The following is a 27,242-nucleotide window of genomic DNA, read 5'->3' on the forward strand; positions in this document are numbered from 1 at the left end:
GGCCTGGGGTTCCGGCCTCCAGGCGCAGCAGCCTCTTCGTGCCACACTTTGGGGTCCTGCCCACGAGGGTTCTCCTCAATCTCTCATCCTGTCCTCAGGACCAGGTGGGCGAGGAGGGGAAACGTTTTCCCCGACCTGGATTTGGGGATGGGGGAGAAAGCACGCACGCGAAAATCCAGCCCTAAATAGATGGCTATGCGGCTCTGTCTGCGTGACATGATCAAATTTTCATAAGCTGGGGCAGGGAAAGGAGAACAGGTCTCTTAATAAATGCCACTATTATAGAGTGTCCGCTAATGCGACGGGCGGTGGGGTGGGGGAGTGGAGGAGGAGGCGGGGACGCGAAGGGGAGGCGGCGGGGGCTCCCAGTCCAGGCCTGGATTTATTAAGAAACGATGCATTCAATTTCGGTGTGTTCAGTAATTATCTTTTATTTCATTTTCTCCCCTTCCCACCCCTCCCCCTCGGATCCAGCAGAGGGCTGTGGTGGCGGCGGCGGCGGTGGTGGCAGCAGCGGCGGCGGAGGCGGTGGCGGCGGCGGGGGCGGCAGCGGCGGCGGCGCTGGAGGGGACAAGAGCCCCCCGGGGTCGGCAGCGTCCAAGAGGGCGCGAACGGCGTACACGAGCGCGCAGCTGGTGGAGCTGGAGAAGGAGTTCCATTTCAACCGCTACCTGTGCCGGCCTCGCCGTGTGGAGATGGCCAACCTGCTGAACCTCAGCGAGCGGCAGATCAAGATCTGGTTCCAGAACCGGCGCATGAAGTACAAGAAGGACCAGAAAGCCAAGGGGCTGGCCTCGTCGTCAGGGGGCCCCTCTCCCGCCGGCAGCCCCCCTCAGGCCATGCAGTCCACGGCCGGCTTCATGAACGCCTTACACTCCATGACCCCCAGCTACGAGAGTCCGTCCCCGCCTGCCTTCGGCAAAGCCCACCAGAATGCCTACGCGCTGCCCTCCAACTACCAGCCCCCTCTCAAAGGCTGTGGCGCCCCGCAGAAGTACCCCCCGACCCCGGCGCCCGAGTATGAGCCGCACGTCCTCCAAGCCAACGGGGGCGCCTACGGGACGCCCACCATGCAGGGCAGTCCGGTGTACGTGGGCGGGGGTGGCTACGCAGATCCGCTGCCGCCCCCTGCCGGCCCCTCCCTCTATGGCCTCAACCACCTTTCCCATCACCCTTCCGGGAACCTGGACTACAACGGGGCGCCCCCTATGGCCCCCAGCCAGCACCACGGACCCTGCGACCCACACCCCACCTACACAGACCTCTCCTCTCACCATGCGCCTCCTCCTCAGGGTAGAATCCAAGAAGCGCCCAAATTAACACACCTGTGATGGGAGAGGGCAGACCAGGGTTAGGGGATGGGGAGGAAGAGGGAGACTGTGGAGCTCTGTGGGGGCAGCCTGGACGTCTGAAAGAGGGGCCAGGGAGGTGGTAGCCAGGCTTCCTGGGCAGAACCAGCCAAAAGCTCCTTCCCCTCCCCCGGCCTGAGAGGTTGCTTTTAAGTCCTCCACCCCTTGTTCCATCTGCCTGCCAACCCATCGGAAAGGAATCCACAGCAGATTGGAGATGACCCCATCAACCGCAGGGCTCCAGCACTACCAAGTTGGAATTCCACGCCCGGGAGTGGGGCAGAGGAAGATGAGATAGGACGAGGCAGAGAAGCACATTTTAAAAACTAGACAAGATGGCTAGGCCATCACCACCCAACGGACTTACCTTACATCTTTGTAGGTAATTCCCCCCAAATCTTGATTTTTTTTCCTCAATTCTCCTTTAAAAAAATAAGAAAACACACTTCAGATCCAAAGGGCACAAAGCACGTTCCCTTTCAACTTCCCCCAATCCTCATATTTGTTCCCGTTTATTGAGGTACCTACCCCCTCCATTTCCAGCCCCAGGTTTTTCTGCTCTAAGACATTCATATCTATACATCCCACCCTCATCAATTACAGCTTTCAGAGGGCTCAGGGATGGTGAGAAATCCTGAAAGAGCTGCCTATATTATAAATTATATATATATATATATATTTTTAAGGAAAAGTGTGGAGGCTAGGGCAGGCAGGTTGTTAGGACTGAAGCCTTGCCCATTCTGCTGCCTCCATCTCAGCTCCAGCTCCATCCCCCTCTCTCCACAGAAAGCGGTTGGTGACACGAGGTTCTACACTTTTCATTTCTTCTGTTGCTCTCTTGACTTAACGTGAAAACAGGGTATATTTGAACAAACTGACTGTCCCAGGCAGGGGCTGCTGCAGGACCTGTATGCCTTGCTCAGCCTCCTGACAGGACACTTTTGTTGCACTTAGAGTTTACATTTTAATGGATATAAAAACAACTGTGAGAGATGTCTGGGCCTGCAGAAGGCCGCATCGCTCAAAAAAGCGTGTGTTCTAGTGAACATTTTCATATATATTTATTGGTTATAGCCTGTTAAAATATTTTCTTTTTTGTATTATTTATCCCCCTACATTATGTATTTATATGAGGGAAAAAATGAAAAAATTGTACTTTTTTAGTATTTACTTGTTATAAAGGACATTGTGTTTCCTGTCATGTAAAACCAGCTATTTTAGTTATTATTGTACTCTAGAAAAGAGCTGTAGATTTATGTTAAACTCGTACTTATGAACAATTGTAATTAGTTCTAAAAGGCATGAACTCAGCTCCTAATCGTCGCTGTATAGTCCTGAATTTGTAGAACTAGAGTTAATTCCCTCTTGGAACTTTCTTTGTTCTTCAGTAGTTACTTTTTTCCTTACCTAAAAGGGTTGTCTGTCAAACAATTCTTGAATAAACTTTGTGTTATCAATTTTATCTTGTCCTGCTGGTCCAATTTAGATAGCAGAGCAAGGCTGCTGACTGCCAAATTTCCCCCAAGGGAAGAAGGACAAGGACACTGAAGACCCTTCCCTGGCCTTTTTGTCCACTGCCCGGGTTTCTATCTCCCCCTTGATATGTATCAGGTTTAAATACCACTTTCTCACTCATAAGAGCCTGGAACATTTTGCCAACAATTCTTTAGCTGTGGTTCAAGTCACAAGTTGGGAGGTAAGGGGTGACTCTTGGGTGCTCTCTGTAGGTTTTTCTGCTTGGCCTCTGTGCCTCTCGGTTTTTCATTCATTGACATTTCGTCTGTTAGCTCCTTTGGCCACAACCTCCATGCACCCCTTCCCCCTTCCCACTACCAACAAGAAAATCTGGCCGATTACCGTTTCTTCCACGAAACCTAAACTTCACAGTCCTCTTCCGGAGCTACAAAGAAGTTGTCACGTGACCCGAAGCCCAACCACCATTGGGTCTAAAAGGAAAACAAAGAAAAATGATTAATCTAAAAAAAAAAAAAAAAACCTGAGGCTTAGACTTCTCAGGTCAAACTTTAAAACTAAGTAAAATTAAATCACTAAATAAAACTCAAGGTGGAGGGAGAGGAGGCACGTTTGATTTCCCGTGCCAGAGAAAGGGGAGAGGAGGGTGGGAGAAGCTGTTGGATCCAAGCGTAAATAAAATGGTCCCCAGGCTAATGTGCGGCTCTGTTTCCACCATCCTTGGGAAAACTTCATTTCTTAGTCGTGGTTCCATAAAAGTTTTATCACATTGGAGTGAGAATAGAGAGGGTCTGTCAAAGATGAAATGTCACCGCCGAGTCGCTGGAGCCGATAAGAGCGAGAAGACAGGGCGGCTGAAATATGGAGCTAATTCGTTGAAAGAGAAGCGATGGCTGCTTGCTGAAGAGTTGCATAATTCTAATTGTAAGCGATGTGCGCGCATTGCTTAATTAGGAGCATATATTTGGTGGTAGTGATGTGGGGGGGGGGGGATGAGAATCGTTCCAGGCCCTGCCTTAAAGCGAGGGCTGATTTTCATTTTTATGTTGCATCCTGGCAGTCCAAGGTTAGTAATTATAGTCTTTATGCAATAATAAATAACAATAAAAAAGCAACCTGAATTCTACACCCTCCCCCTTCCCCACCATCAAGTAGGATTTTAACTGGACTCGGCTCATCCAAGCAGCAAGCAATTTAGCATTGGGTCAGGCTATAATTTAAAGGCATAAGAGCGTGCAAAGTTTGATTGGGATCAAATAACGCTCAAGGGTTTTTTTTTTTTTTCTTTCTCTCTTCTTCCCTGAATAACATGTTCTGAATGATACAACCAGATGAAGCGCTATGTTTGGCTCTGGGGTTGGGTTGGGTTGCTTATTTATCTAGCAGGAAAGAGACAGGCCAAGAGAGAAAATTTAGCTTAAGTTTGAAAAACAGAGCTTTGGCTCGAAGCTGGAATTGAAAACAAGAAAAGTAAGAACCAACTTGGCTTGGTGTTCCCTATCCTTCTCTTTGGGAGATTCCAGGAGCTCAGCGAACGCAGCCAAAGACTTGGGTAAAATATCCGTGCTGTAAAATTCACAGCAGGACAGGGGGGCGGAGGAGAGATGTCTCTGAGAAGGAGGGTTCTCTTGGCCCCTTTAACACCCAAGTTTTCCGCTGTTCGCTAATCTGGCCATAAAATCTGTCAGTGAGGGTTAGAGAGAGCTGTATTTCCTGCAGGGACAGTCTCTGCTCGAGTTGCCCAAGATAAGCTCTGGATCCTTCAGCCAGCTGGAGAAGTTGTTGCTAAACTCGCAGAGGTGTTCAAGGGGGTGGCCAGAGGGAGAACCCTCTCTCAGGCCTCCCTGAATGACTTCCAGACAGCTACTATTTGGATTCTTCCATGCCCACCCCCTATCCACACCTCCAAATGGCAAAAATTGTTTTCTTTGGAGCGGAGTTGCACACTATTGTCGCTGGCCACTTTGCCCGGGTTGCAGCAGCTCTCTCTCTCACTTCAGATCCCTCCTGCTCCTGCCTCCCGCTGTCCCTGCAGCCCCCACCTCCAATTCCCCTTTCTCTATCCTCTCCCCCACCTTCATCCTTCTACTCAGAATTCTCTGCCCGTCTTTTTAAAATACTCACCACCACCCACGCAGATACAACATTGACAGAAAGTTTCTAGTTCCAGCTCCGGGCTCGGTTGCCATTTCTTTGCTAACCAGCCTTCTCCTCCTGGCTGGGCAGCAGAGAGACAGGAGGGGGAGGGGAGGCCAGAGCTGTGAGAGTTGTCCAGGCAAACTTTCCACCCAACTTAGCGCCTTCTCTCTGTCCCCATTTCCCATCTGTTTCCCAGCTCTCCCAGAATCACCTTTCTCTTTTGCACCCCCACCCCCACCCCCACCCCCAGGCCTTTTTAAGGGATGTGAAATTTTGGCTGTTCCCTCTGCTTTCCCAAAGAGCCAAATTCTTTGATGCAATCGGAGGGAGCTGTCAGAGGGCTAAGATTGATCGCCTCATCTCCTCTCTGTCCCTCTGACCCATGTATTTAAAAATCTTCCCCCAGATCGACTTTTCATTTTCTGGTTTTGAGGCCTAGTTTCTTGTGCCCTCTCCCTATAGTAAATTACAACATTCTAAACTTTAGACTCTCTTGGTCTTCTCAAAATAAATTAAAAACGTTTTTCCCTAGGAGCCAGAAATGAAGTATCATCTCAGTGGTCATTATTTCCACTCCCACCATCTTCAGGGAATTCTTCCTTGTCAGGGATTTTTTTTTTTTTTTTTTTTTTTTTTTTTTTTTTTTTTAACTAGCACAATGGCAAAAATGGGAGGGAAAGTCTCTTTGTCCTAGGGGAAAAGCTCCCCACCACACCAGGCACACACATATGCTGACCTGAACTTTGAGAGTGCTCTAAGTTAAATCAGTGGCTATCTCAGTTCTTGTTCATGCCCCTGGATATGCATACAGATAGAAGCTTGAGGCTGGAGTGGATACCTGCACATCTTAGACTCTGTCTGTTTTTGGGGGAGGGGGTGTCACAAAGAAGCATGGATGCCTCAAAATGAGGAAAGCAGGGGGACGTAAGAGGCAGAGGCAGTGCTGCAAACACTGGGCAGAGAACAGAAGAACCCAGGCCACACAGCTATGCAGGCTAGAGGCCCAAAAATGCCCCATGCTCCATCTCACTTCTATGGGTCAGCCTGGGACTTCCTGTCCATTTTCTAAGATTTAAATGTTGCTTTTGGAGGGTGACATGGGGATAGTGGTGCTGATGATTGTAAATCTCTTTGTTATTTGCACCTTAACACTGACCTTTTTCAGAGTGGAAGCCTCTTTCAACTCCCTCTTTCTCCAACGGGGAGATCCTCACTCATCTTTTCCTGGGGAGGGGGAGAAGAGAAAAGGCTGCTGCTGGCCACGTAAAGAAAGCCTTAATTTACTCTATAAAAATACCTGGAAAAGAGGAGGATTTCTCCCTTAGATTCTCTTCCTTTCCAGGCTTCCGAAACCTCCTCCTAACCGCCGGAGGGATTGAGGAAGAGGTTCCCCTGGCTTTTCTGGAGAAAGGGAGGCACTGGGGAGAGAGCGTGTGAGGCACTGGTGGAGGAATGGGGCTCATGTCGTGTGTCCAGGTCGTGGTCCTCTGGAGTTTTTGAATCAATTAAAGCAAATAATGCTCTCTGTTTTCCACCAGGCCCAAACGAGCGATTGGCGGAGGCCGGTCCCGTGACCACGAATTCCCTGTAATTTCGCTGGAGTCCTGGGTTTAATAGAGAGAGTCCCCATACGCTTGTATTTATCAGCAATATACAATCATAAAGGCCCAAAATTAAAAAAAAAAAAAAAAAGAGAGAGAGACCGAAATCTCCCCCTCCCAAAATCGCTCCATTATATAAATCTGGGGGGGGGGCAGGAGGGGGGGTCCCTTCCGATCCTCCCTCCTGACGCCCCCCCCAGCAGCCCCCTCCCCCACCATTGAAAGCCATGAATTTTGAATTTGAGAGGGAGATTGGGTTTATAAACAGCCAGCCATCGCTCGCCGAGTGTCTGACTTCCTTCCCCGCTGTCTTGGAGACATTTCAAACTTCATCAATCAAGGAGTCGACATTAATTCCTCCTCCTCCTCCTTTCGAGCAAACCTTCCCCAGCCTCCAGCCCAGCGCCTCCACCCTTCAGAGACCCAGGAGCCAAAAGCGAGCCGAAGATGGGCCTGCTTTGCCGCCGCCACCGCTGCCGCTCCCCACTGCCCCCGTGGCTCCCGAGTTCCCTTGGATGAAAGAGAAGAAATCCGCCAAGAAACCCAGCCAATTCGCCACGTCTCCTTCCCCGGCCACCTCCGTGGTCCCGGCCTCCGGGGTCGGATCGCCTGCAGGTCAGTAAGCGTGGTGGGGGTGGGGTGAGGGGCAGCTAGAAGAGGGGGAGAAAAAGCAGTGGGAGGAGGTTAAAAAAAAAAAGGTGGCGAGCCTGCTGGGGTTCCTTCTCCCGTCCATTACTGCTGGGATGGGGAAGCGGACAATCTTCTCTGGGTTCAGGCCTGGCGGCTGCCAGGGCCTTTTTTCTCTTCCTGACCCTGATTTTTGAAGCTGGTTAGGGAAACGCCTTTTCTCTGCTAAAAGAAAATGATTCTATTGAGGTTTTCACCCGTATCTATGTAGGGCAATGAGTGTGTTGCTGGGATTGCCTGTAAAAGCAGGAAAAGATTCGATTCGGTCCTTTCTGCCCCAACACTAGAAGAGGAAGAATTCTGAGCTAGGGAGGAAGAGGGGGTGAAGAACAATCTTTATGACCCTCACTCAGGTTGAGTTGGAAAGTTGTATTGAGGGGTCCACTGGGAGGGCTTGGGAGGGGGAATCTGAGGTTCCGCCGCGAAAGGGAGCCGCTTTCCACCCCCTGCGTGGCCCGTGGGCGGCTCTGAACGCTTTGCCCTGACCCGGGCAGGGCAGGGGCTGTCGACTAGGGAGGGAGAGAAGGGAACCCAAAAGCAGTGAAAGCGAGCCGCTTTGGGGTGGGGGGCGGGGATGGGGTGGCGAGGAAAGGGAGAGGTGATACTGGTTTTGGCGGATGGGGTAGTCCTTATCCGAGGTTGGGCTGAGCACACGGCCCGCTATGACGCCCAGCCTGCTTTTTCTGCAGATGGCCTGGGACTGCCAGAGGCTGGTGGCGGCGGGGCGCGCAGGCTGCGCACGGCTTACACCAACACTCAGCTGCTGGAACTGGAGAAGGAATTCCACTTTAATAAGTACCTGTGCCGGCCGCGCCGCGTCGAGATCGCGGCCTTGCTGGACCTCACCGAAAGGCAGGTTAAAGTCTGGTTCCAGAACCGGCGCATGAAGCACAAGCGGCAGACGCAGCACCGAGAGCCGCCCGATGGGGAGCCTGCCTGTCTGGGCGCCCTAGAGGACCCCGGCGACCCTGCTGAGGAGCCCGCGGTCAGCCCGGGCGGCCCCTCCGCCTCGCGGGCTGCTCGGGAAGCCTGTTCTCACCCGCCGGAGGGGGTGCCGGGGACCCTGAGAGCCGCGGACCCCCGGCCTTTAGCCGCTCGCTTAGAGGGCGCGGGAGCGCCGAGCCCCGGCTGCATGCTGCGCGGGTCCGGCGGCCAGGAGCGCCCAGAAGACGTCTTCCCAGAGCGCCAGGATTCGCCTTTCCTTCCTGACCTCAACTTCTTCGCGGCCGACTCCTGTCTCCAGCTGTCCAGAGGCCTCTCCCCTAGCCTACAGGGTTCTCTCGACAGCCCGGTCCCCTTTTCCGAAGAAGATCTGGACTTCTTCACCAGCACGCTCTGTGCCATCGACCTGCAGTTTCCCTAACCGGTTTCCTCCTGCTGGCCCTTTCGACCCCCGCGCTCCTTGGCCGCCTGGAAAAATTGAGCCTCTCCCACCCCCAGTCGCATAGTCTTACGTGTTTTGCTAAAATTCAGGTATTACTGAATTAGCGTTTAATCCACTCCCCTTCTTCTTCTAAAATATTGGGCACTCGGGCATCTTTTAAATTCAAACCAAAACTTCGTTTGGTAGACTCCTTCCAGTGAAATCTCAGGAATAATTAAACTGTAGGGGGACTTTCTTAAAAATAACTAGAGGGACCTATTTTCCTCTTTTTTATGTTTTAGACTGTAGATTATTTATTAAAATTCTTTAATAATAGGAAAAGGGGAAAGTATTTATTGTACATTATTTTCGTAGATTAAATAAATGTCTTTATAATACGAAAACGAGTGTTTGTGTTGAGACCTAACCCCTATCCCTGCCCTCCGCCCCCGGCCCCAAGGCCAGTCCTCATCCCTCCAGGACCTGTGAGAAGCTGATTAGGTTCAGCGGCCTAGGTGGCAGCAAAGCCTCCTGGACCGGCCAAGTCCGGGTGGTACAAAGGTGACCCGATGGATGGCCACTTCCCTCACGGCTCCGGCCAGAGTCGGGAGGTTGCAGGAAGCTCGGTCACCTTCGTGCACCTCAACAGAGGGCCTTTGGTCCCAAGCGGGTGGTCCTGGGGCCTCTGCTTAGGAATAAAGATGGGCGGATGTATAGCGAACAGAACACGGTGCAAGGAGAGGAGGCCTGGGGACAGGCTTCGGAGTCCTGGCGGGGGAGCAGAAGTTACCGGGAATTGGGAAGTATCCCAGGGGCTTCATTGCTTAGCACCAAAGCCGCTGTAGGGCTTTTTACTGAACTCAAGAAGCCGAGGGACGCGAAGCCTGGGGCTTGAGCCCGGCCTCTTTGGGAGCTGTAGGTGGCTCTCCAAGGAGTGGAGTGGGGTCGGGGATTTTCTCGGGCAGCAGGGCCTCGCACCCGGGGATGGTAACTGGCCTCCAAGTGGGCAAGAAAAGTGGCCAGCTGAGAAATGTGGCGCTGCCGGGACACCCATGCACTCTGGGGCTGCTGGGGTTTGGGGGAGCATACGAGAAGCAGCCAGGCGACAAGCCCAGGGAGGCCCGGTAGCGTCGCGAGGCGCTGGGCCTGCAGGGAGAGAAGGAGGAGCGAGGACAGCGGGAGGGAGACAGGGAAGCAAAGGCGATGCTCAAAATGGCGCTGGGGCCGGGCGGCGGAGTTGCGGGGGGGAGGCGAGGGAAGAGGCTGCGGCCGCCATGACAGCCGCTGCGGGAGGCGCCCGCCCAGCGGGGATCTGCCCCCGCCCCCGCGTCCTCCGAGCCGGATCTTCTAGACGCCGAGGAAGAAAGGGCGCCTGGGAGTCCCACCTTCGTTTTTGTTTGTTTGTTTGTTTGATTTTTTTTATTTTTATATTAAAAGTGAGCCCAAAGGACGCTGAGGACGCGAGATGTTAGAAGAGTCCGGGTGTTTGCGGGAAAGGAAGGAGAGCGGCTGGGTCTGCGGGCGCGGGCGTGCCTCGTCGAGCCTGACTTTTCGATCCTTCGCTGTGGGATTTGAAGCCAGGCCAGCGCTTTCTCTAGATGCAGACCCACCTGTCTTGACCAACAACTTCATTTTCCGTATCAACACCATGTCCTGTCTCTCCCCCGCCGCACACTGCCTGCTTCCTTGTAAACCCGGTAAGCGGGAAGCAAGGATCGATCTCCCCCCCATCTCCTCCTGGTTTGTTCTGGGAAGGTGGAGATTTAAAGGGCCCTGGAAAGTCATCCATCCTCCTTACGTTTATTTAATATTTCTCCCGCTCAGAAACAGACACTGCGGGGCTACCTCTCCGGCAGCTGCTGCCCTTCTCTAAAATCAGTTTATTTCCGGGGCCTCCAGACTTTCTCCTGGACCAGCAGAAGCGGGATTTACAGTACCAGGCACCGAGAGGCAGCAATTGTTAGGTTAAGCCAGGAGCCAACATAGATTGTGACACAGAGGACTAGACAGACCCTTTGCATATTTTTAAATGGGTCCCTCAGCGTGGGAAGTAAACACATTTTAGCTGGAACTTAATCCCTTAAACTGTCTTAATACAGAATTAATCTCGTGTATTAAATAATCTTACATCATGTTAAATTGCACTTATGTCTCTCATAAATAAATTAATATAGAACAATTAGATGTGTTATAATAATATCGTGTATCTTGGTTTATTTTCCCTCATAAAATATATAGGTATAAAATAAATTCAATATATTAAAGTAATAATACACAGCTTATTGGCTTGTGTTTATTTTCCCCATAAATAAGTGAATATACAATATATTAAAACCACACTATACATCTCATTGGGCTGTGTGTTTATTTCTCCATAAAATGTGCCCACAGGCAGTGTTTAACATCTTAAAAATCACAGCACACAAGCCATCTATCTCTACACTAGCAAAATGAACAGATATTTCAGCCGGGGGTTTGATTTCTGTGGACAGTCAAACTAGATAATTTGGTCTAATTAAAAATGCTTTTGGCTGGGATTAGTGGCTCAAGACTGTAATCCCAGCACTTTAGGAGGCTGAGGCAGGTGGATCACGAGATCAAGAGATCGAGACCATCCTGGCCAACATGGTGAAACCCTGTCTCTACTAAAAATACAAAAATTAGCTGGGTGTGGTAGCCGGCGCCTGTAGTCCTAGCTACTCCGGAGGCTGAGGCAGAGGAATCGCTTGAACCTGGGAGGTGAGGTTGCAGTGAGCGCCGAGGTCATGCCACTGCACTCCAGCCTGGTGACAGTGCGAGACTCCGTGTTGAAAAAAAAAGGAAAGAAGAAAAGAAAAAAATTGCTCTTGCATCTAGCTATAGCAGGTTGTTAAGGTTGTTACAAAGGGGCGCGGTGGCTCAAGCCTGTAATCCCAGCACTTTGGGAGGCCGAGGCGGGTGGATCACGAGGTCGAGAGATCAAGACCATCCTGGTCAACATGGTGAAACCCCGTCTCTACTAAAAATACAAAAAACTAGCTGGGCGTGGTGGTGCGTGCCTGTAATCCGAGCTACTCAGGAGGCTGAGGCAGGAGAATTGCCTGAACCCAGGAGGCGGAGGTTGCGGTGAGCCGAGTCCGCGCCATTGCACTCCAGCCTGCGTAACAAGAGCGAAACTCCGTCTCAAAAAAAAAAAAAAAAAAAAAAGAATACCAGAAGGATCTTGCTAATGGCCTACCTTCCAGTTTCTTTGGTCAAAAGGAGAGCACCCTTCCTCAATGCCAAAAAAGGTAGAGTCTGCTCTGCAGGAGAGAATTCCTAACCCTGGATCAAGGTCCGCAGCACTTAGGGGCCTCCGATGCACCAGTTCTCTGGAGCCTAGGTGCCCCGTGGACCAGCAGCATCAGCACTACCTGTGAGCTACTTAGAAATACAGAATCTTAGGCCCCTGAATCAGACCTACTGAATCAGAATTTGCAGTTTAGCAGCTCCCCAGGTGATTTCTATACACTTAAAATTTGAAAAGTACTGCTAGACCATAGTGTCACCTGCTTTCTGCCTTCCTCCATGTGTCAGAATTTTTGACTCACTTTACCTGGCCCCTGCCTTCCAATTCTCCCAACCCAAACCAGTAGCTCAAATTGCAGGGAATCTTTGTTCCTGTCTGGGGCTGCATCAGTCCTGAGTCCTTCCTGCCAAAGTAGTGGGAAGCCAACCAAAGGCTCAGTCTACATGTTTAGATTCAGGTACTTTGGCTATCCCAGGGGTGAGAGTTCTTAGTCCAGGTTATTGCCTTTGGCTGATTATTGGAGAGGAATTGAAACTCTTTTTACAGGAAACACTCAAGTTTTGCTGGCTCTCTCCTTTCCAAATTTATGAAAAGCACCATCTCTGATGATACCACAGCAGAACAAACAGGCAATGCATTTGCAGAAGAAAGTGACTTCCATCTTCAACTTCCCCACCCAATTCAGATTCAAGGGAATGCTACAATTTAGGAATCATAAAAGATTGCAATTCACGATCCCTGTGTTCCAAATTAACTTCTCCCTCTTTCATTGCTGGGGTCATCCTTTTTAGCCTGAGTTTTCCCACTTGGCCATGGAGAAGGAAGGGGAAGAGGAGTGGTTCCTAGATAGGGCAGCAGACCCCAGTGGTGGTGGCAGATTACAGGGCAGCCCCAAGTGGCTGCACTCATTTATCCCATCCTGATTGGGGCAGGGTTCCTCTTGGGTCAGGACCAACTGTGAATGGCCTGTAGCACAGAGTGAAGTGATTATAAATTCACTGTGGTTGGTTTCAGTGCAGCCTGGAAAGTGGCTGGTCAGTCTGACCTGCTCTTAGTGAATCATTCTTTTAAGAAGCATGTCTCATTAATATTACAGTGAAAGCAAAGAACCATTAGACTGAGGAATTACTTGCAATCATGATAACCCTGAGTCATTAAAAAAAAAAGTTAACTTATGCCTGAGCAAGTCTCTTCCCCTTTCTGGACCTCAGTTTCTCTATCTGTGAAATAAATGGAAGAATTAAATGCCTCTAATGCACTTAACATTAATATATGTATATTCTTTAGTATATATTATTTAGTCTTCACAATGTATTAACTGTTTATTATGGCCAATGTCTTGTGCTCTTAAGTAACTCTTAGTGTTTGACAATGACCTACCTTGTATAAATCTGGTGGGACCATTTTAACAAATTTTATTTTATTTTAGTTTTTGAGATAGGGTCTCCTTTGTCACCCAGGCTGGAGTGGAGTGGCGCAGTCACAGCTCACCACAGCATCAACCTCCTGGGCTCAAATGATTCTCCCATCTCAGCCACCTGGGTAACTAGGACTACAGGTGAGAGCCACCACATTTGGCATTTTTTTTTTTTTTTTTTTTAAAAGATAGAGTCTTGTTCTTGTTGCCTAGGCTGGAGTACAGTGGGGCAATCTCGTCTCACTGCAACCTCCTCCTCCCAGGTTCAAGTGATTCTCCTGCCTCAGCCTCCTGAGTAGCTGGGATTACAGGTGCCCACAACCATGCCTGGCTAATTTTTGTACTATTAGTAGAGATGGGGTTTCTCCATGTTGGCCAGACTGGTCTCAAACTCTTGACCTCAGGTGATCTGCCTGTCTTGGCCTCCCAAAGAGCTGAGATTACAGGCTTGAGCCACCATGACCAGCCAGCTAAGTTTTAAATATTTTGCAGAGACAATATCTCACTGTGTTGTCCAGGTTGGTCTGGAACTCCTGAGCTCAAGTGATCCTCCTGCCTCAGCCTCCCAAAGTGCTACGATTACAGGCGTGAGCCACTGTGCCTGGTCAATAAATTTTAATTTGTATCTTTACACCAATAATCATGCATTTATCTTTATTTAAATGAGTAGGGAGCAAAATCTTTTCAACAAGCATGAAATCAGGTGCAGTGCTGTCTGCCAGGTGCCAGATATTCAATAAACGTGAGTATTAAAAAGTATCCTAGCCAAGTTTTCTTCTGGCTTTCAGCCTCTGCCACCTCCTCCAACATTTGGTTAGGTTCACTCTTGCTGTTGTTGTTGTTCTTTTTTTTTTAAGTAGGCCATTTCATATAAAAGGAGTCACCAAACTTCTTTTTTGACATGATGTCCTAGACTTTAACAGTCCTTTTTAGTTATGTTTAATCTGGTTGCTGGGCATCAGAGCACAATTTCTGAGACTTCCTAAACAGCACAGCTGAATTCTCCTATCCATCTTTCACCCAAGTCTCTGACAAGCACTTGCTGGCCCCACTGTAGATCTTCTTGGGATGTGCTCTGAGTCCTCACTTTGCTGAAGGTGGCCTCTAGGGCCCCACTTCATCCTCTGCCTGCGAAGGCTAAGTATAGCCCAGATCCTCCACTGACCTCTCCAGCACAGCTCTGCCTACCCCTTTTCTCCCCTCCCAGCCAACCCTCTGTCCATACTTAGCAGTAAGGTAGATATTTAGTGCCAGAAAGAGATCTTCCTCTTCAGAAGAGAGAATGAAAAGTAAAGGAGCGCTCTTAAAACTTTCTCTCACTCCCAACAACCGCAGAAAAATTACAATCTGGATAGTCATTCAGACCCAAATTCAGCTTGATCAGTGTTTGGCTAAGATTTCCAAAGCAGATATTTTGGCCAAAAAACCTATTGCATTTAGAAAATTATTATTGTTATTATTATTATTATTTTAAGAGATGGGATTTTGCTATGCTGCCCAGGCTGGTCTTGAATTCCTGGGCTCAAGTGATCTTCCCTCCATGGCCTCCTAAAGTGCTAGGATTACAGGCATGAGCCACCAGGCCCAGCCTGTAGAAAATTATTTTAATTCTTCATGCCACTCTAACCTTTCCTTTTAGAAAGATCCCAATCGTTATTTAATCATGTCCCCAGTTATTGACTCCAGATAGATGTTTACATCTTGTTGATCTGTTAGATTCCAGAAGTCAGGTTTAACCTCTTTCCCATCTAGGATGGGCAGTTTCCAAGCTAAATCCTTTAAGGAAGAAGAGACAATATCCTTCCTATAAAACTTGTCCCAAATATTTGGAAAATCAAGAAGTTCTTTCTAATATCCAACCACAAACCTTTCTGGTGCAATTTTAATAATTTGGGTTCTTTATAGTTATAAAATATTAAGCTTTGGTTTTCAAGAAACCCTTCAGGTTAGAAAAAAATCCTTTGCCTAAACAGAGCCAATCTTCCCAATTCTCAATGAAATTTGCATATGATAAAGTACATATTATATTGTATAATATATGGTGATGTATTACATGAAAATATAGCACAAATGTTATTCTCCTATCACTTTTTTTTTTTTTTTTTTTGAGACAGAGTCTTGCTCTGTCACCCAGGCTGCAGTGCAATGGTGAAATCTTGGCTCACTGCAGCTTCTGTCTCCCAGGTTCAAGTGATTCTCCTGCCTCAGCCTCCTGAGCAGCTGGAACCACAGGTGTGCACCACCATGCCCGGCTAATTTTCATATTTTTACTAGAGACAGGGTTTCACCATGTTGGCCAGGCTGGTCTCAAACTCCTGACCTCAGGTGATCTTCCCGCCTTCGCCTCCCAAAGTGCTGGGATTACAGGCATCAGGCATGAGCCACCATGCTCAGCCTACATATTTCCATATTTTAATATGCTAGTTATATTAAAAAACAGAAGACTGACTCATACTATTTCAGAATGTGATTTAAAGTTAATATCATACATTTAGAGAGTTCTCTGTGGTTTATATGTTCTTGTTAGCTCTAATCCTACTAACAAGGCAGCAAAGTAAGTAGTATTAAACCCATTCTTCTTCTCTGATGCCGAGACTCAGAAATCAAGAAACTTGTCCAGGGTCACAATACTAAAAAATGGCCAGGCAAAGGCCAGGCACAATGACTCACAGCTATAATCCCACACTTTGGAAGGCTGAGGCAGGTGAATTGCCTGAGCTCAGGAGTTCAAGACCAGCCTGGGCTACATGGTGAAACCCCATCTCTACCAAAAATACAAAAGATTATCTGGGCATGGTGGCACACACCTATGTTCCCAGCTGTTTGGTAGGCTGAGGTGGGAGGATTCCTTGGGCCTGGAAGGCAGACATTGCAGTGAGCCGAGATCACACCACTGCACTCCAGCCTGGGTGACAAAGTGAGACCCCATATCAAAAAAAGTCTAAGCAAGGACTTGAACCCAACTATTCTGGCTCCATAGCTAGTACTAATCCCATTACAATATGTACTACTCATAGTCTAGGGTTCTCAACCAAATACATGACAGTTTAATTAGCTTGCATTAAAAGAAACATCCTTTCCCCAACGGCAACAAAAAGTCATCTCAGCGAAAAAGTTGTGGTGGTGCATGCTTGTAGTCCTACCTACTCAGAAGGCTGAGGTGGGAGGATCACTTGAGCCCAGGAGGTCAAAGCTGAAGGGAGCCATGATTACAACATTGCACTCTAGCCTGGGCAACAGAGCAAAACCCTGCCTGAAAAAAAGAAGAAAAAAAAAAAAAAGAAAAAGAAAAACTTATGACCCTGAATATTCTTTTACTTCCTAAGCCCCAACCTTTGATCTTGGGTTTGGCATCATAAGATTTGGGCTGGGGAGAGCAGATAGAGACTTTTAAGGCCTAATGAAAGAATTTAGATTGCCCCTTCTAAGCCCCCAGCTGAAGCACCTTCCACCACAGAAAGGACCAGAATCTGAGGTTTAAACTTCTAACATATCCCCATTCTGGTTAGAATGGTTTCTTTGCCTGCATTCTCAGTGTGATAAGGAGTAAAAGCTGTCAAAGATAACTTCAGTTCTAAACACGCATATGTTCTTCTCATTCTCTTTTATGTATAAGCAGATCAAACAAACTAGGACACCAGCTTTATTTCATTTTGGTGTTGGGTCCACCCAGCCCCTCTCTGGTGAGTTTAATTTGGTAAACAAAAATCCTATGGGTCATAGGTTATTCCAGCCGGTGAATCTTCTTTTAGGGAGGAAGAGGAGATTGGGAACCTAGAAAGTAAAGATGCTTGGTTCTCCCAGTCCTTTCTATTTTTTTTTTTTTTTTTTTTTTTTTTTTTTTGAGACAGAGTTTCGCTCTTGTTACCCAGGCTGGAGTGCAATAGCGCGATCTCGGTTCACCGCAACCTCCGCCTCCTGGGTTCAGGCAATTCTCCTGCCTCAGCCTCCTGAGTAGCTGGGATTACAGGCACGTGCCACCATGCCCAGCTAATTTTTTAGATTTTTAGTAGAGACAGGGTTTCACCATGTTGACCAGGATGGTCTCGATCTCTCGACCTCGTGATCCACCTGCCTCGGCCTCCCAAAGTGCTGGGATTACAGGCTTGAGCCACCGCGCCCAGCCCTCTCCCAGTCCTTTCTGCCGGGGCAGGGAGAGCCAGCAGGAATTTGGGGAAGTTTTAATGTCCCTGTGGCCCTGCTAACACAAAAGAAGGTGGCATGACTCAGGGATGAACTGGGAGCAGAGTGAATTTGGAGAGTTGAGGTAATCACTGCAATTGACAGTATAACTAGAGGCAATTTTTTTATTTTTATTTTTTAATAGCTACAGTCTCTCTCTGTCACCCAGGCTAGAGTACAGTGGTGTGGTCATGGTTCATTGCAGCCCTGAACTCCTGGGCTCAAGCAATCCTCCCACCGCAGCCTTCGAAGGAGCTAGGGCTACAAGGTGGCATGGCCACACCCAGCCACTTTTAAAATTTCTTTATTTCTGTAGAGATGTGGTCTCACCATCTTGCCCAGGCTGATCTCGAAGTCCTGGGCTCAAGTGATCTTCCTGCCTTGGCCTTCCAAAGTGGTGAGATTAAATACAAGAGCCACTGCGCGCAGACAATTTAAGGCACTTTTGCCTCAGTCTTTGCTTGCTGTCATGAATAATAGATTATGGGTGACTTCAGCCATTATAGAGGGAATGTATTTCCTCAATTACCAGACAGATTTGTGCTGTTTTATTAAACTGATTTCAAAGTCACTTCTTCCTTTGACCTCAAATTGTTCCCTTAATTATGAAGGTAAGGGATAGGTTGAGAAAGTTCTCCCTGGGATGAGGAAAAGATGCAAGGTGAAGAAGTCTCAAGTCTCTCAGAAGCAGGGCAGCCAAATCAGATTTAGGCCTAGTTTAAATTTGGGGTTGGAAGACAAATCCTAGTTTCCTCCAGACAAGTTATTCTCAGCGTCTGTGGAAGACATCTTAAAATGAGAGGATGAAGCATCTGCATATATTCTCCCCAAAAACGTAAAATAGAAAGAAATAAGCTTGCTCCCACCTCAATAATCTCTTTCTCTTCAGTTCCTCTGCAGGTCACCTCCTCCCATCTCAATTTTCCTTTCTTTTGTCTGCCCTCATTCCCTTGGCAAGTGAACATTCTCTCTTCCCTCATTGCATCTCTTAAAGAAGTTACCAGCTGGTCCCCCACCCCCTCAGCTTGAAGCAGGGTCTCTGAAGCAGAGTACACATGAGCAAGGAAAGGAGACAGGGGTTCTGTGAAATCTTTGAGCTCCTTCAGACTTGGGGGTGATGGCTAGGCACAGTGGCTCAGGCCTGTAATCCTAACACTTTGGGAGGCCGAGGCAGGCAGATCATTGAGGCTAGGGGTTCAAGACCAGCCAGGCCAACATGGCAAAACCCCGTCTCTACTAAAGTAAATACAAAAAAAAAAGAAAAAAGAAAAAAAAAAAAAAAAAACTAGCCAGGCGTTGTGGTGCATGCCTGTGGTCCCAGCTACTGGGGAGGCTGAGGTGAGAGGATTGCTTGAACCTGGGAGGTGGAGGTTGCAGTGAGCTGAGATCATGCCACTGCACTCCACTCTGGGTGACAGAGTGAGGCTCTATCTCAAAAAACAAAGTTGGAGGTGAAGCTAGGCCCACAAGTATTAGAGAAGAGAAAGGCAGTGTGATCCTGGTGGCACAGAGCAGAAAGCAGGAGAGGCAGCTATGGCAAGGCCAAGCAAAACAAGAGGGAATGGGAGACAAAGATGGAGAGGCAAGACACAGATGACTGAGGGGGACAACGCTGCAGTCCCTTGCAGAGGAAGGAGTATTACCCTGCCCTTTTTGGGTTGTGGAAACCTGAGAAGTTTTGAGGATTCTCCCTAAACCTGTCCCACCTGCTTCCCTTTCCTCTCCCGAGTTCCACTGTTTACAGAGATCACTCCCTGAACTCTTGCCCTCCTGGACTTGCCCTAGCTTCGGCCCCAGGCCTCCGGCCAGGCAGACACCCTGACAGGTTACAAATGAGTGTGGGTGTTGGATTGCGCCAAGCTCTTGCCCTCGAGTTGTCCGGAGGAGGAGAATCAATGGGCTCTACATAAGGGCTTCTCTTCTAGTCCCATATGGGTTTGGAGTCTGAGAGAGTAAAGAAGACATGTCCTGTGTCCCTTGCCAACAGCCACACAGAACAAAAAGGGGTGAAACTCCACTCCTCACTCCAGAGTCTTAGAATTCAGAGCCTCAGGGCCCCCACCCTGATTCTCCCACTCTCTGACCAAACTCCCTTAATCAGTTCTAGAAAAGGCACTGAAATGTGGAGTAATCTTTAAGATTTAACTGGTGTTAAATTTATGCATTTGAGGTTTGGAGGTTTTTTTTTTTTTTTTTTTTGGAAGGAGAGAAGGGTGGTGAAGGAGAGACGGGTAGGAGAGAGCCAGGAGAATGTAGGTCTCCACTAGTTTTAAACACTTCAAGAAAAGAATTAAAAATTCCCCTCCTCTTCCCCCCCCCCCCCCCCGAAACATCACCTGGCTGTGCTCATTGTGGCTCTCTGGAGAGATATAGGGAGTTATTTAAGTCTGAGTGAGTGAGCCAGCTACAGCTATGGATGGCTAGAGAGAGGATAAATACATCTAGAGAGATGAGTTGATGGATAGGTAGGGAACGAGTATAAATATGGAGAAAGATGGACGAACAGAGAGATGGATTGAGACAGAGAGAATATAAAGAGAGGCTGAGGGAGAGAAATGGATGTGTGAATGAGAAGAGAACGTTTATGCAGAGAGAGAGGGAGGATGGGGCGTTTCTCATCTTTTTCTCCACATTTCTGTAGTCCTGTCTTGCTCCCTGAAATGTCATTTTCCCACCCCTGACTTCATGAATCCTTCCTCTAGAGTCTAGACCCTGCCCCACACCCTTAGGTGTTTTTGCACCGCTCCCTCACCCCACCACAGTCATCCATTTGGCCCAAGATAACATAGCTCACCCGGCTGTCCTAGCCCATCACCCCAAGACAAATTGGGAGAAAAGAACATGGTTCGGGAGTTCTGAGCAAAGTAAGGAGTCTGGATTTCCCACCTCCGGGTCTACAGACTTGGGGGGAATGTTTCTTCGAGGGGTGGGAAGAGTGAGGGGCAGCTGGCTTGAATTTGTCCAAATCTAATAACCCAGGAGCCTATTGAAGGCCTTGGGGGTTGGGAAGGGGAAAAAGTCTTGAATATTCTCCTAACTTTTTCCCCCTCTCCCTCTGGTCCCTTCTTTCCAAAAGTCTTTGAAGAAAGATGTTTTTGACGCTTCCACGTCGCTCTCAGATGGATGGGCTGCGGGTGATTGAAGTGTCTTTGTCATGCTAATGCTTGGGGGGTGATGGATGGGCGCTAGGGCTGCCAAACTCTGGCCCGCTTAGCCCATTGGCCTGGGAGAGATCACATGTGCCCCCTCACCCCCACTCCCTACCCCCTTCCTAGGGGAGTGCAGGCCCAAGCGAGCTGTCCAGGCCATGGATGCGAGCCCCAGCGCTGTGACATACTGCTGAAAGGTTGTAGGGCAAGAGGGTGTCTCCCCCAAACGGGCCGACCCTCCTGCGGCCTTGACGCATGGACTATAATAGGATGAACTCCTTAGAGTACCCACTCTGTAACCGGGAACCCAGCGCCTACAGCGCCCACAGCGCCCACAGCGCCCCAACCTCCTTTCCCCCAACCTCGGCTCAGGCGGTTGACAGCTATGCAAGCGAAGGCCGCTACGGTGGGGGGCTGTCCAGCCCCGCGTTCCAGCAGAACTCCGGCTATCCCGCCCAGCAGCCGCCTTCGGCGCTGGGGGTACCCTTCCCCAGCTCCGCGCCCTCGGGGTATGCCCCAGCCGCCTGCAGCCCCAGCTATGGGCCTTCTCAGTACTACCCTCTGGGTCAATCAGAAGGAGACGGAGGCTATTTTCATCCCTCGAGCTACCGGGCCCAGCTAGGGGGCTTGTCCGACGGCTATGGAGTAGGTGGAGCCGGTCCGGGGCCGTATTCTCAGCAGCAGCCCCCTTATGGGAACGAGCAGACCGCGAGCTTTGCACCGGCCTATGCTGATCTCCTCTCAGAGGACAAGGAATCGTCTTGCCCTTCAGAACCTAGCATCCCCACGGCCCGGACCTTCGACTGGATGAAGGTTAAGAGAAACCCACCCAAGACAGGTAGGGCTCAGATGTGGCTACCCCTTCTCCCAAAGCATCTCTGCTGCCCTTGCAGTGACATGTCCTAGGCCTGGGCTGGGTTCTTCTCGTTCAGCGGCTCTGGTAGATACAGGTAAGAGCACTCCCAAAGTCTCAGGTCAGGTGAGGTCTCCCCACCTACTGTGTAACCAGTCACTCCCAAGAGTAAGTCTCCGAACATACCCCACTTCCTGATCTGTGCACCCAGCACAGGCCCAGGACCTGGTGTGCTTCGGGGTGGGGGATGCTCCAGATTTGGTGATCACCATGGCGGTGCCTGGTGGTCCGTGGGAACTTTGACGACTGTACTTGGGCAGAATGGTGAATGGAGGTGCAGAGCCAGCCCCCGGAGGAGAGAAGGGGAAGGAGAAAGAGGTGAGAGAACTGACCTAGCCTTTCTCCCCGCCCCGCCCCTAGCGAAGGTGTCAGAGCTGGGCCTGGGCTCGCCCAGTGGCCTCCGCACCAACTTCACCACAAGGCAGCTGACGGAGCTGGAAAAGGAGTTCCATTTCAACAAGTACCTGAGCCGGGCCCGGAGGGTGGAGATCGCCGCTACCCTGGAGCTCAACGAAACGCAAGTCAAGATTTGGTTCCAGAACCGAAGAATGAAGCAGAAGAAGCGCGAGCGGGAGGGAGGTCGGCTGCCCCCGGCTCCACCAGGCTACCCCAGGGAGGTGGCTGGAGATGCCTCGGACCAGTCAACATGCACTTCCCCAGAAGCCTCACCCAGCTCTGTCACCTCCTGAACTGAACCTAGCCTACGACGGGGCTTCCAGGCCCTGGAGCACCCCAGTCCAGCCCTATCCCAGGCTCTCCCGAACCCCAGGCCTGGGGATCCTCCCTAGGGCTGGGATGCCAGTTTAGAGCTGCCTGGGGGGTGGGGGGGGTGGGGAAATGTTTTTTCTCAGATCTGGGTGGCTGGGGCCCAACAGGACCAGAGGCCTGGGAGGCAGGGAACCTGTCAAATGTAGAAGGAAGGGCTTCCGCCTTTGATCCGGGGATCAGCTCAGTGTCAATTTGTGGTGGGGGGTGGGAGCCAGCCTCATCTTCCTGGATTCATTCTCCTTTCCCTTCCAACTTCGGCTTATTCAGTTTAGTGCCTTCGAGCTTTGAGGAGTCTCCTCACGCACTCTTAATCCTAACTCCCGCTTCTAGGCCTGAGACAGAATCTTGAATTTTCTTGTGTGTGAGGTGTTTGGGTGCAGCCATATTATTTCCAATCCTTAATCCAGTCACCACAGACCTTACAATAGCACCAGCTGCCTTGTGACAGACCAAAAAGCCCCTCCCCCCCCAGCCCCCATCTAACCCATTAGCCCTCTCCCGGCACATTTGTATTGCACTAATGCAGCCTCCAGAGGTTGTTTTCTGAGACCTGCTTCCTCACACCAGTGACCTCATGACTATGTCACCAAAGTGTTTTGGAACTTGGTATTGTAGAGACTTCTGGAACTCTGTGCAAGGTCTGCCCCCAGCAAGCCACCACCAGGAAGGTGCAGGCACGCCCCCACTAGCTCCTCCCTATTTATTGCCTCCTGGAAAACCCAGGACCCTCTTCCCCATCTGCACCCCTACTCCTGGGGGCAGCCCAGGGAGGGCCAAGCACAGTGAGGGCTCCCAGCAGCCGCAAGGATTTCTCTGAACCTTGGAGACAGCAGAGGAGCCATCTAAGTTTCTGGAAACCTGAGCCCCAAAGGAGCCAGGATTCTCTTTGTACCTGCAACTACCTCATTTCAATAAAGTCTGTGTTTTCCCTTCTTCCTGCCTGCTTCTGTTTCTCCATTCAGGGGTAGAGGAGGCCTCAGACTCCACTAGCCCTGGAGAAGAGGTGAAGAAAGTGGCCATTGGCTGGTCGGGCTGGAATGAACTGAGCTTTAAGATCTCAGCTGGATAAAGAGAAGGACTTACTGGGTGTGGCCTAAGCAGAATTGGGTCTCAGACACTTGACAGTTGTCAGTCCTTTGGTTATTGGGAGAATCCAGAAAGACATAGATGTCTGTGGGATGATACAGTTCCCAGAGATCGTTCTTTCCTTTTCTTTCTTTCTTTTCTTTTCCTTCCTTCCTTCCTTCTTTCTTCTTTTTTTGCGACAAGTTCTTGCTCTGTCACTCAGGCTGGAGTGCAGTTTTTGTTGTTGTTTTTGTATTTTGGTTTTGAGGTTTTTTTGTTTGTTTTTGAGACAGGGTCTCACTCTGTGGCTCAGGCTGGAGTGCAATTTTTTGTTGTTATTGTTTGTGTTTTGGTTTTTGGTCTTGAGTTTTGTTTTGTTTTTTTGGAGACAGGGTTTCACTCTGTGGCTCAGGCTGGAGTACAGTGGCATAATCTCCTTTCACTGCAACCTCTGCCAGACTCTCAGGTTCAAGGGATCCTCCACCTCAGTCTCCGGAGTAGCTGAGGCCACAGGCGCACACTACCACTCCCAGCTAATTTTTGTATTTTTGTAGAGGCGGGGTTTTACCATTACACCCACGATGGTCTCGAACTCCGGGGCGCAAGTGATCCGCCCGCCTCCTAAAGTGCAGGGATTACAACAGGCGTGAGACCCTGCGCCGAGCCAGCCCCGAGGGTCTAGAGAGAAAGACGGTAAAGAAGAGAAACGTCTGGGAGAGGACAGAAAGAGTGTGTAAGAAGAGGAGGAAGTGTGGGGGAAGGCGACGCGAACTCTACCCCTTCCCTTCCCGGTCTGCTCCCTCCGTCCCGCCCAGAGCCAGGCCTGGCTTAAACTCCAGAGGGGTCGCTGACCAACTCCAAATTGGCACACAGCTTAACACCCCCACTCACACCCCAGCCCAGCGCCCCGCAACCCAGCCACTCCGCGGGGTGTCAGGCCGCAGCCGGCCGGCTTCCGCAAGGCCTCTCGGCCTGGGCTCAAGGTGAAAGCCCTGGGTCTCCGGGCGCTGGACGGCTAGAAGGAGGTGGCCGCGAAGTGGCCTAGTGGGGGGGCAGTGTGCGGGACGGGGGCCGGGAGTCAGAGGTCTGGGGAGGGAGGAAGACGTCGCGGGTCAGGGCCTGAGGGCGGGCGGAGGAGGCCGCGGTAAACCCGGAACCTGCGCTGACCTTTTCACCTCGAAGCGCCCCTGGGCTTTCCAAACAAGCCCACAGAGCGCCCGCGGGGGGCAGCTTTGTCTCCGGGCGGGTCCCACTGGCAAACCTTTGGTCGGCGGAGGAGGCGAGGGGAAGGTGGGGCGGGGGCTTGTGTTTAGGAAGCTCTCCTGAGGCCAAACCTCGATCGCTCAGTCGCCCCGCCGAGCCGTCGAGATGCAGCGGGCCTCGGGGATCGGGCCCTTGCTTATTGATTCCGGTTACCCGGTGAGCCAGATGCCCAGGGGCCAGGACGGAGCGGAGGCGGCGGGGGTGGGTGGGGGAGCGGGAGGCGGGTGAGACCAAGGCGGGGTGTCTTCGCACTCTCACACCCTCTCATCTATTTAATTCTTGACCTTTCGAAGGAAAAGAGGCAGCTAGAAGTGTACGTGAGAAACGCTGAGCATTTGATTCCTAATGAAATTGGGCCATTATATGAGAGGCAGCATTATCAATAATTGTGCAGCCCAGCTGGAGAGGAAGAGAAGTGCGTTGCAAGAGGAAGCCTAGCTTTCCTAGAGGCTGATGTCTTGCCCTCTGTCTTAAAAAAAAAAAAAAAAAAAAAAAATCTATTAACTGCTTTTCTGCATTTAATTGAAATTGCCACCAAGCTTGGCTTCCCCAAAGGGGTCACCTTGACAGAGGGTAGAGAGTGAGTGGAAACAGAACTACCCTTGCTTGGAGGCATCAGTGTGAGCAGTTGAGCCTTCTGGGTTGGGGTATTATCCTCCAAACTTTGGGCAAGTGGGCAAGAAAGCAGGGAGGAGGAGGAGGAGGAAGGTGCGGTGGTGAGAGCAAAGCAGGACCATGAGTATGGTGGAGCAGGGACTCCAATGGGCTGACAGGTCCTGAGTGATGAAGGGGCCAGGAGGAAAGAAGAAGGCTGCTGGCCCATTGGATTTTGGTCACAGCAGAGGGAGCCACCAGATTCCCCCAGGGAAGGGTGGGGGAAAATCAATTCTCTGTTCACACAGGGGCAGGCTCAAAACAATGTCCAGTGAATCTGAGCCTTCCATCTCTTTAGATGCAGAGATCCTGACTCCTTCCTCTCTCCTACTTGAATCTCACTTCCAATTTGAGGCTGTAGACAGGCCTGCATGGGAAACGTTAGCACGAAGGAGAGAATAACAAACAACATTTTGCTCCCATTGAGCTAAATTAATAGTCTTGATTGTTTTTGTTTTGTTTTTTTTGAGACAAGCTCTCCTTCTGTTGTCCTGGCTGGAGTGCAGTGGCCTGATCCCAGCTTGCTGCCGCTTCCACCTCTTGGGTTCAAGTGATCCTCCCACCTCAGCCTCCCAAGTAGCTGGGACTACAGGTATATGCCACCATGCCTGGCTAATTTTTGTATTTCTTTTTTGTAGAAATGGGGTTTCGCCATGTTGCCCAGGCTGGTCTTGAACTCCTGAGCTCAAGCAATCTCCCCGCCTTGGCCTCCCAAAGTGCTGGAAGCCACCATGCCCAGCCCTTCATTGTTTAACTTTCTAGAATAGATGCCAAATTGCTTCATTCACAGATTTCTTTATGCCTTTCAGATTGCTGATTTTTCACAGCTCTAGGAGGGAGGGTATTATATTTAATATGAGTTCTGAAAGTAAGTAATTTTTTGCAAAATTTGAAAGCTCTCCACCACACACCTCCATTTCCCAGATGTCAAAAAATATCTCCAGTTTGAAAATTAAAATCTTGAGTTTTTTGGGTCTTGATTGTCTTTTTTAAAAATGTAATTTAGCCGGGCGCGGTGGCTCAAGCCTGTAATCCCAGCACTTTGGGAGGCCAAGGCAGGTGGATCACGAGGTCGAGAGATCGAGACCATCCTGGTCAACATGGTGAAACCCTGTCTCTACTAAAGGTGCAAAAAATTAGCTGGGCATGGTGGCGTGTGCCTGTAATCCCAGCTACTTAGGAGGCTGAGGCAGGAGAATTGCCTGAGCCCAGGAGGCGGAGGTTGCGGTGAGCCGAGATTGCGCCATTGCACTCCAGCCTGGGTAACAAGAGCGAAACTCCGTCTCAAAAAAAAAAAAAAAAAAAAGTAATTTAAGAGACTGGGTCATGCTATGTTGTTCAGGCTGGTCTTGAACTCCTGGGTTTAAGGGATCTTACCACCTTGGCCCTCCAACGTATTAATACTGAAATTACAGACATGAACCACTATGCCCGCCTAGTCTTCACAGAAGGGAGAATTCTCTAGGCTGGTTGAAAGTTTGTCAAGATTTCTGAGGAGCCCCACACTCCCCACAAACACGGCCATCAGTGGGGGGCCAGTCAAGCTTTCACTCCACCCAACCTTCTGCACCATCTGTTTCTCAGCCCAGGTGTGAATTTTTCCTCTTTCCTTTGCCTTTTCCTTCAGCATTTGTTCTCCCAATGTGAGGCCCTTTGATCTCCTGCATCAGAGAGAAAGAAAAAGGTTTTGAAAACCCTGGAGCTCTTCTGTTAGTTCAGGTTTCCCTTTTTTTTTTTTTGAGACGGAGTTTCACTCCTATGGCCCAGGCCGGAGTGCAATGGTGCTGTCTTGGCTCACCACAACCTCTGCCTCCCAGGTTCAAGCGATTCTCCTGCCATAGCCTCCAGAGTAGCTGGGATTACAGGCCTGTGCCACCATGCCCGGCTAATTTTGTATTTTTAGTGAAGATAGGGTTTCTCCATGTAGGTCAGGCTGGTCTCGAACTCCTGA

At 50.0% G+C, this 27,242-nt stretch overlaps 3 protein-coding genes and 1 long non-coding RNA gene across 12 annotated transcripts in view; 3 read left to right on the forward strand and 1 right to left on the reverse strand.

The window, feature by feature from the left end:
* Nucleotides 1–2,811, forward strand: part of HOXB3 (homeobox B3) — a 42,080-nt gene extending 39,269 nt beyond the window's left edge. For 5 of the 6 annotated variants that reach the window (XM_039475721.2, XM_039475723.2, XM_074388641.1 and 2 more), the window contains one exon: nucleotides 475–2,811. In XM_039475721.2, the coding sequence (XP_039331655.1) occupies nucleotides 475–1,331 (857 nt within the window). In that variant the 3' untranslated portion in view covers nucleotides 1,332–2,811. The remainder of the gene's footprint in view (nucleotides 1–474) is intronic. The other variant, XM_074388642.1, reaches the window with a different exon arrangement.
* Nucleotides 406–7,378, reverse strand: LOC120366753 (uncharacterized). Of its 4 annotated transcripts, XR_012514641.1 has the most exons (6): nucleotides 6,118–7,378; nucleotides 4,947–5,036; nucleotides 3,207–3,295; nucleotides 1,717–1,771; nucleotides 1,263–1,325; nucleotides 406–736 (listed from the first exon to the last, which is right to left on the reverse strand). It is a non-coding gene; the product is annotated as an uncharacterized LOC120366753 (long non-coding RNA). The 4 variants fall into 4 exon arrangements; XR_005581310.2 differs by lacking the exon at nucleotides 6,118–7,378 and having other exon boundaries at nucleotides 1,275–1,325; nucleotides 4,947–5,131; XR_012514642.1 differs by lacking the exon at nucleotides 6,118–7,378 and having other exon boundaries at nucleotides 406–641; nucleotides 4,947–5,131.
* Nucleotides 6,576–9,017, forward strand: HOXB2 (homeobox B2). The gene is made up of 2 exons (XM_003931228.4): nucleotides 6,576–7,177; nucleotides 7,939–9,017. Exons 1-2 carry the CDS (start codon nucleotides 6,790–6,792, stop codon nucleotides 8,610–8,612), a joined length of 1,062 nt encoding a protein of 353 aa, XP_003931277.2. The 5' UTR covers nucleotides 6,576–6,789; the 3' UTR covers nucleotides 8,613–9,017.
* Nucleotides 9,018–20,780: 11,763 nt separating this feature from the next.
* HOXB1 (homeobox B1) lies at nucleotides 20,781–23,242 on the forward strand. The gene is made up of 2 exons (XM_003931226.4): nucleotides 20,781–21,466; nucleotides 21,902–23,242. The coding sequence occupies exons 1-2, from the start codon at nucleotides 20,884–20,886 to the stop codon at nucleotides 22,228–22,230; spliced, it is 912 nt and encodes a 303-aa protein (XP_003931275.2). The 5' UTR covers nucleotides 20,781–20,883; the 3' UTR covers nucleotides 22,231–23,242.
* The last annotated feature ends 4,000 nt before the right edge of the window (nucleotides 23,243–27,242 follow it).

The sequence above is a fragment of the Saimiri boliviensis genome, chromosome 17 (assembly GCF_048565385.1).
Source record: "Saimiri boliviensis isolate mSaiBol1 chromosome 17, mSaiBol1.pri, whole genome shotgun sequence".
NCBI lineage: Eukaryota > Metazoa > Chordata > Mammalia > Primates > Cebidae > Saimiri > Saimiri boliviensis.

Bases quoted from the DNA above. Each gene is read 5' to 3' on its own strand.
- HOXB2 (XM_003931228.4), top strand. From the start codon at position 6,790: ATGAATTTTGAATTTGAGAGGGAGATTGGGTTTATAAACAGCCAGCCA. The intron at 7,178-7,938 runs GTCAGTAAGCGT...CTTTTTCTGCAG, and splicing joins CGGGGTCGGATCGCCTGCAG to ATGGCCTGGGACTGCCAGAG.
- HOXB1 (XM_003931226.4), top strand. From the start codon at position 20,884: ATGGACTATAATAGGATGAACTCCTTAGAGTACCCACTCTGTAACCGG. The intron at 21,467-21,901 runs GTAGGGCTCAGA...CCCCGCCCCTAG, and splicing joins GAGAAACCCACCCAAGACAG to CGAAGGTGTCAGAGCTGGGC.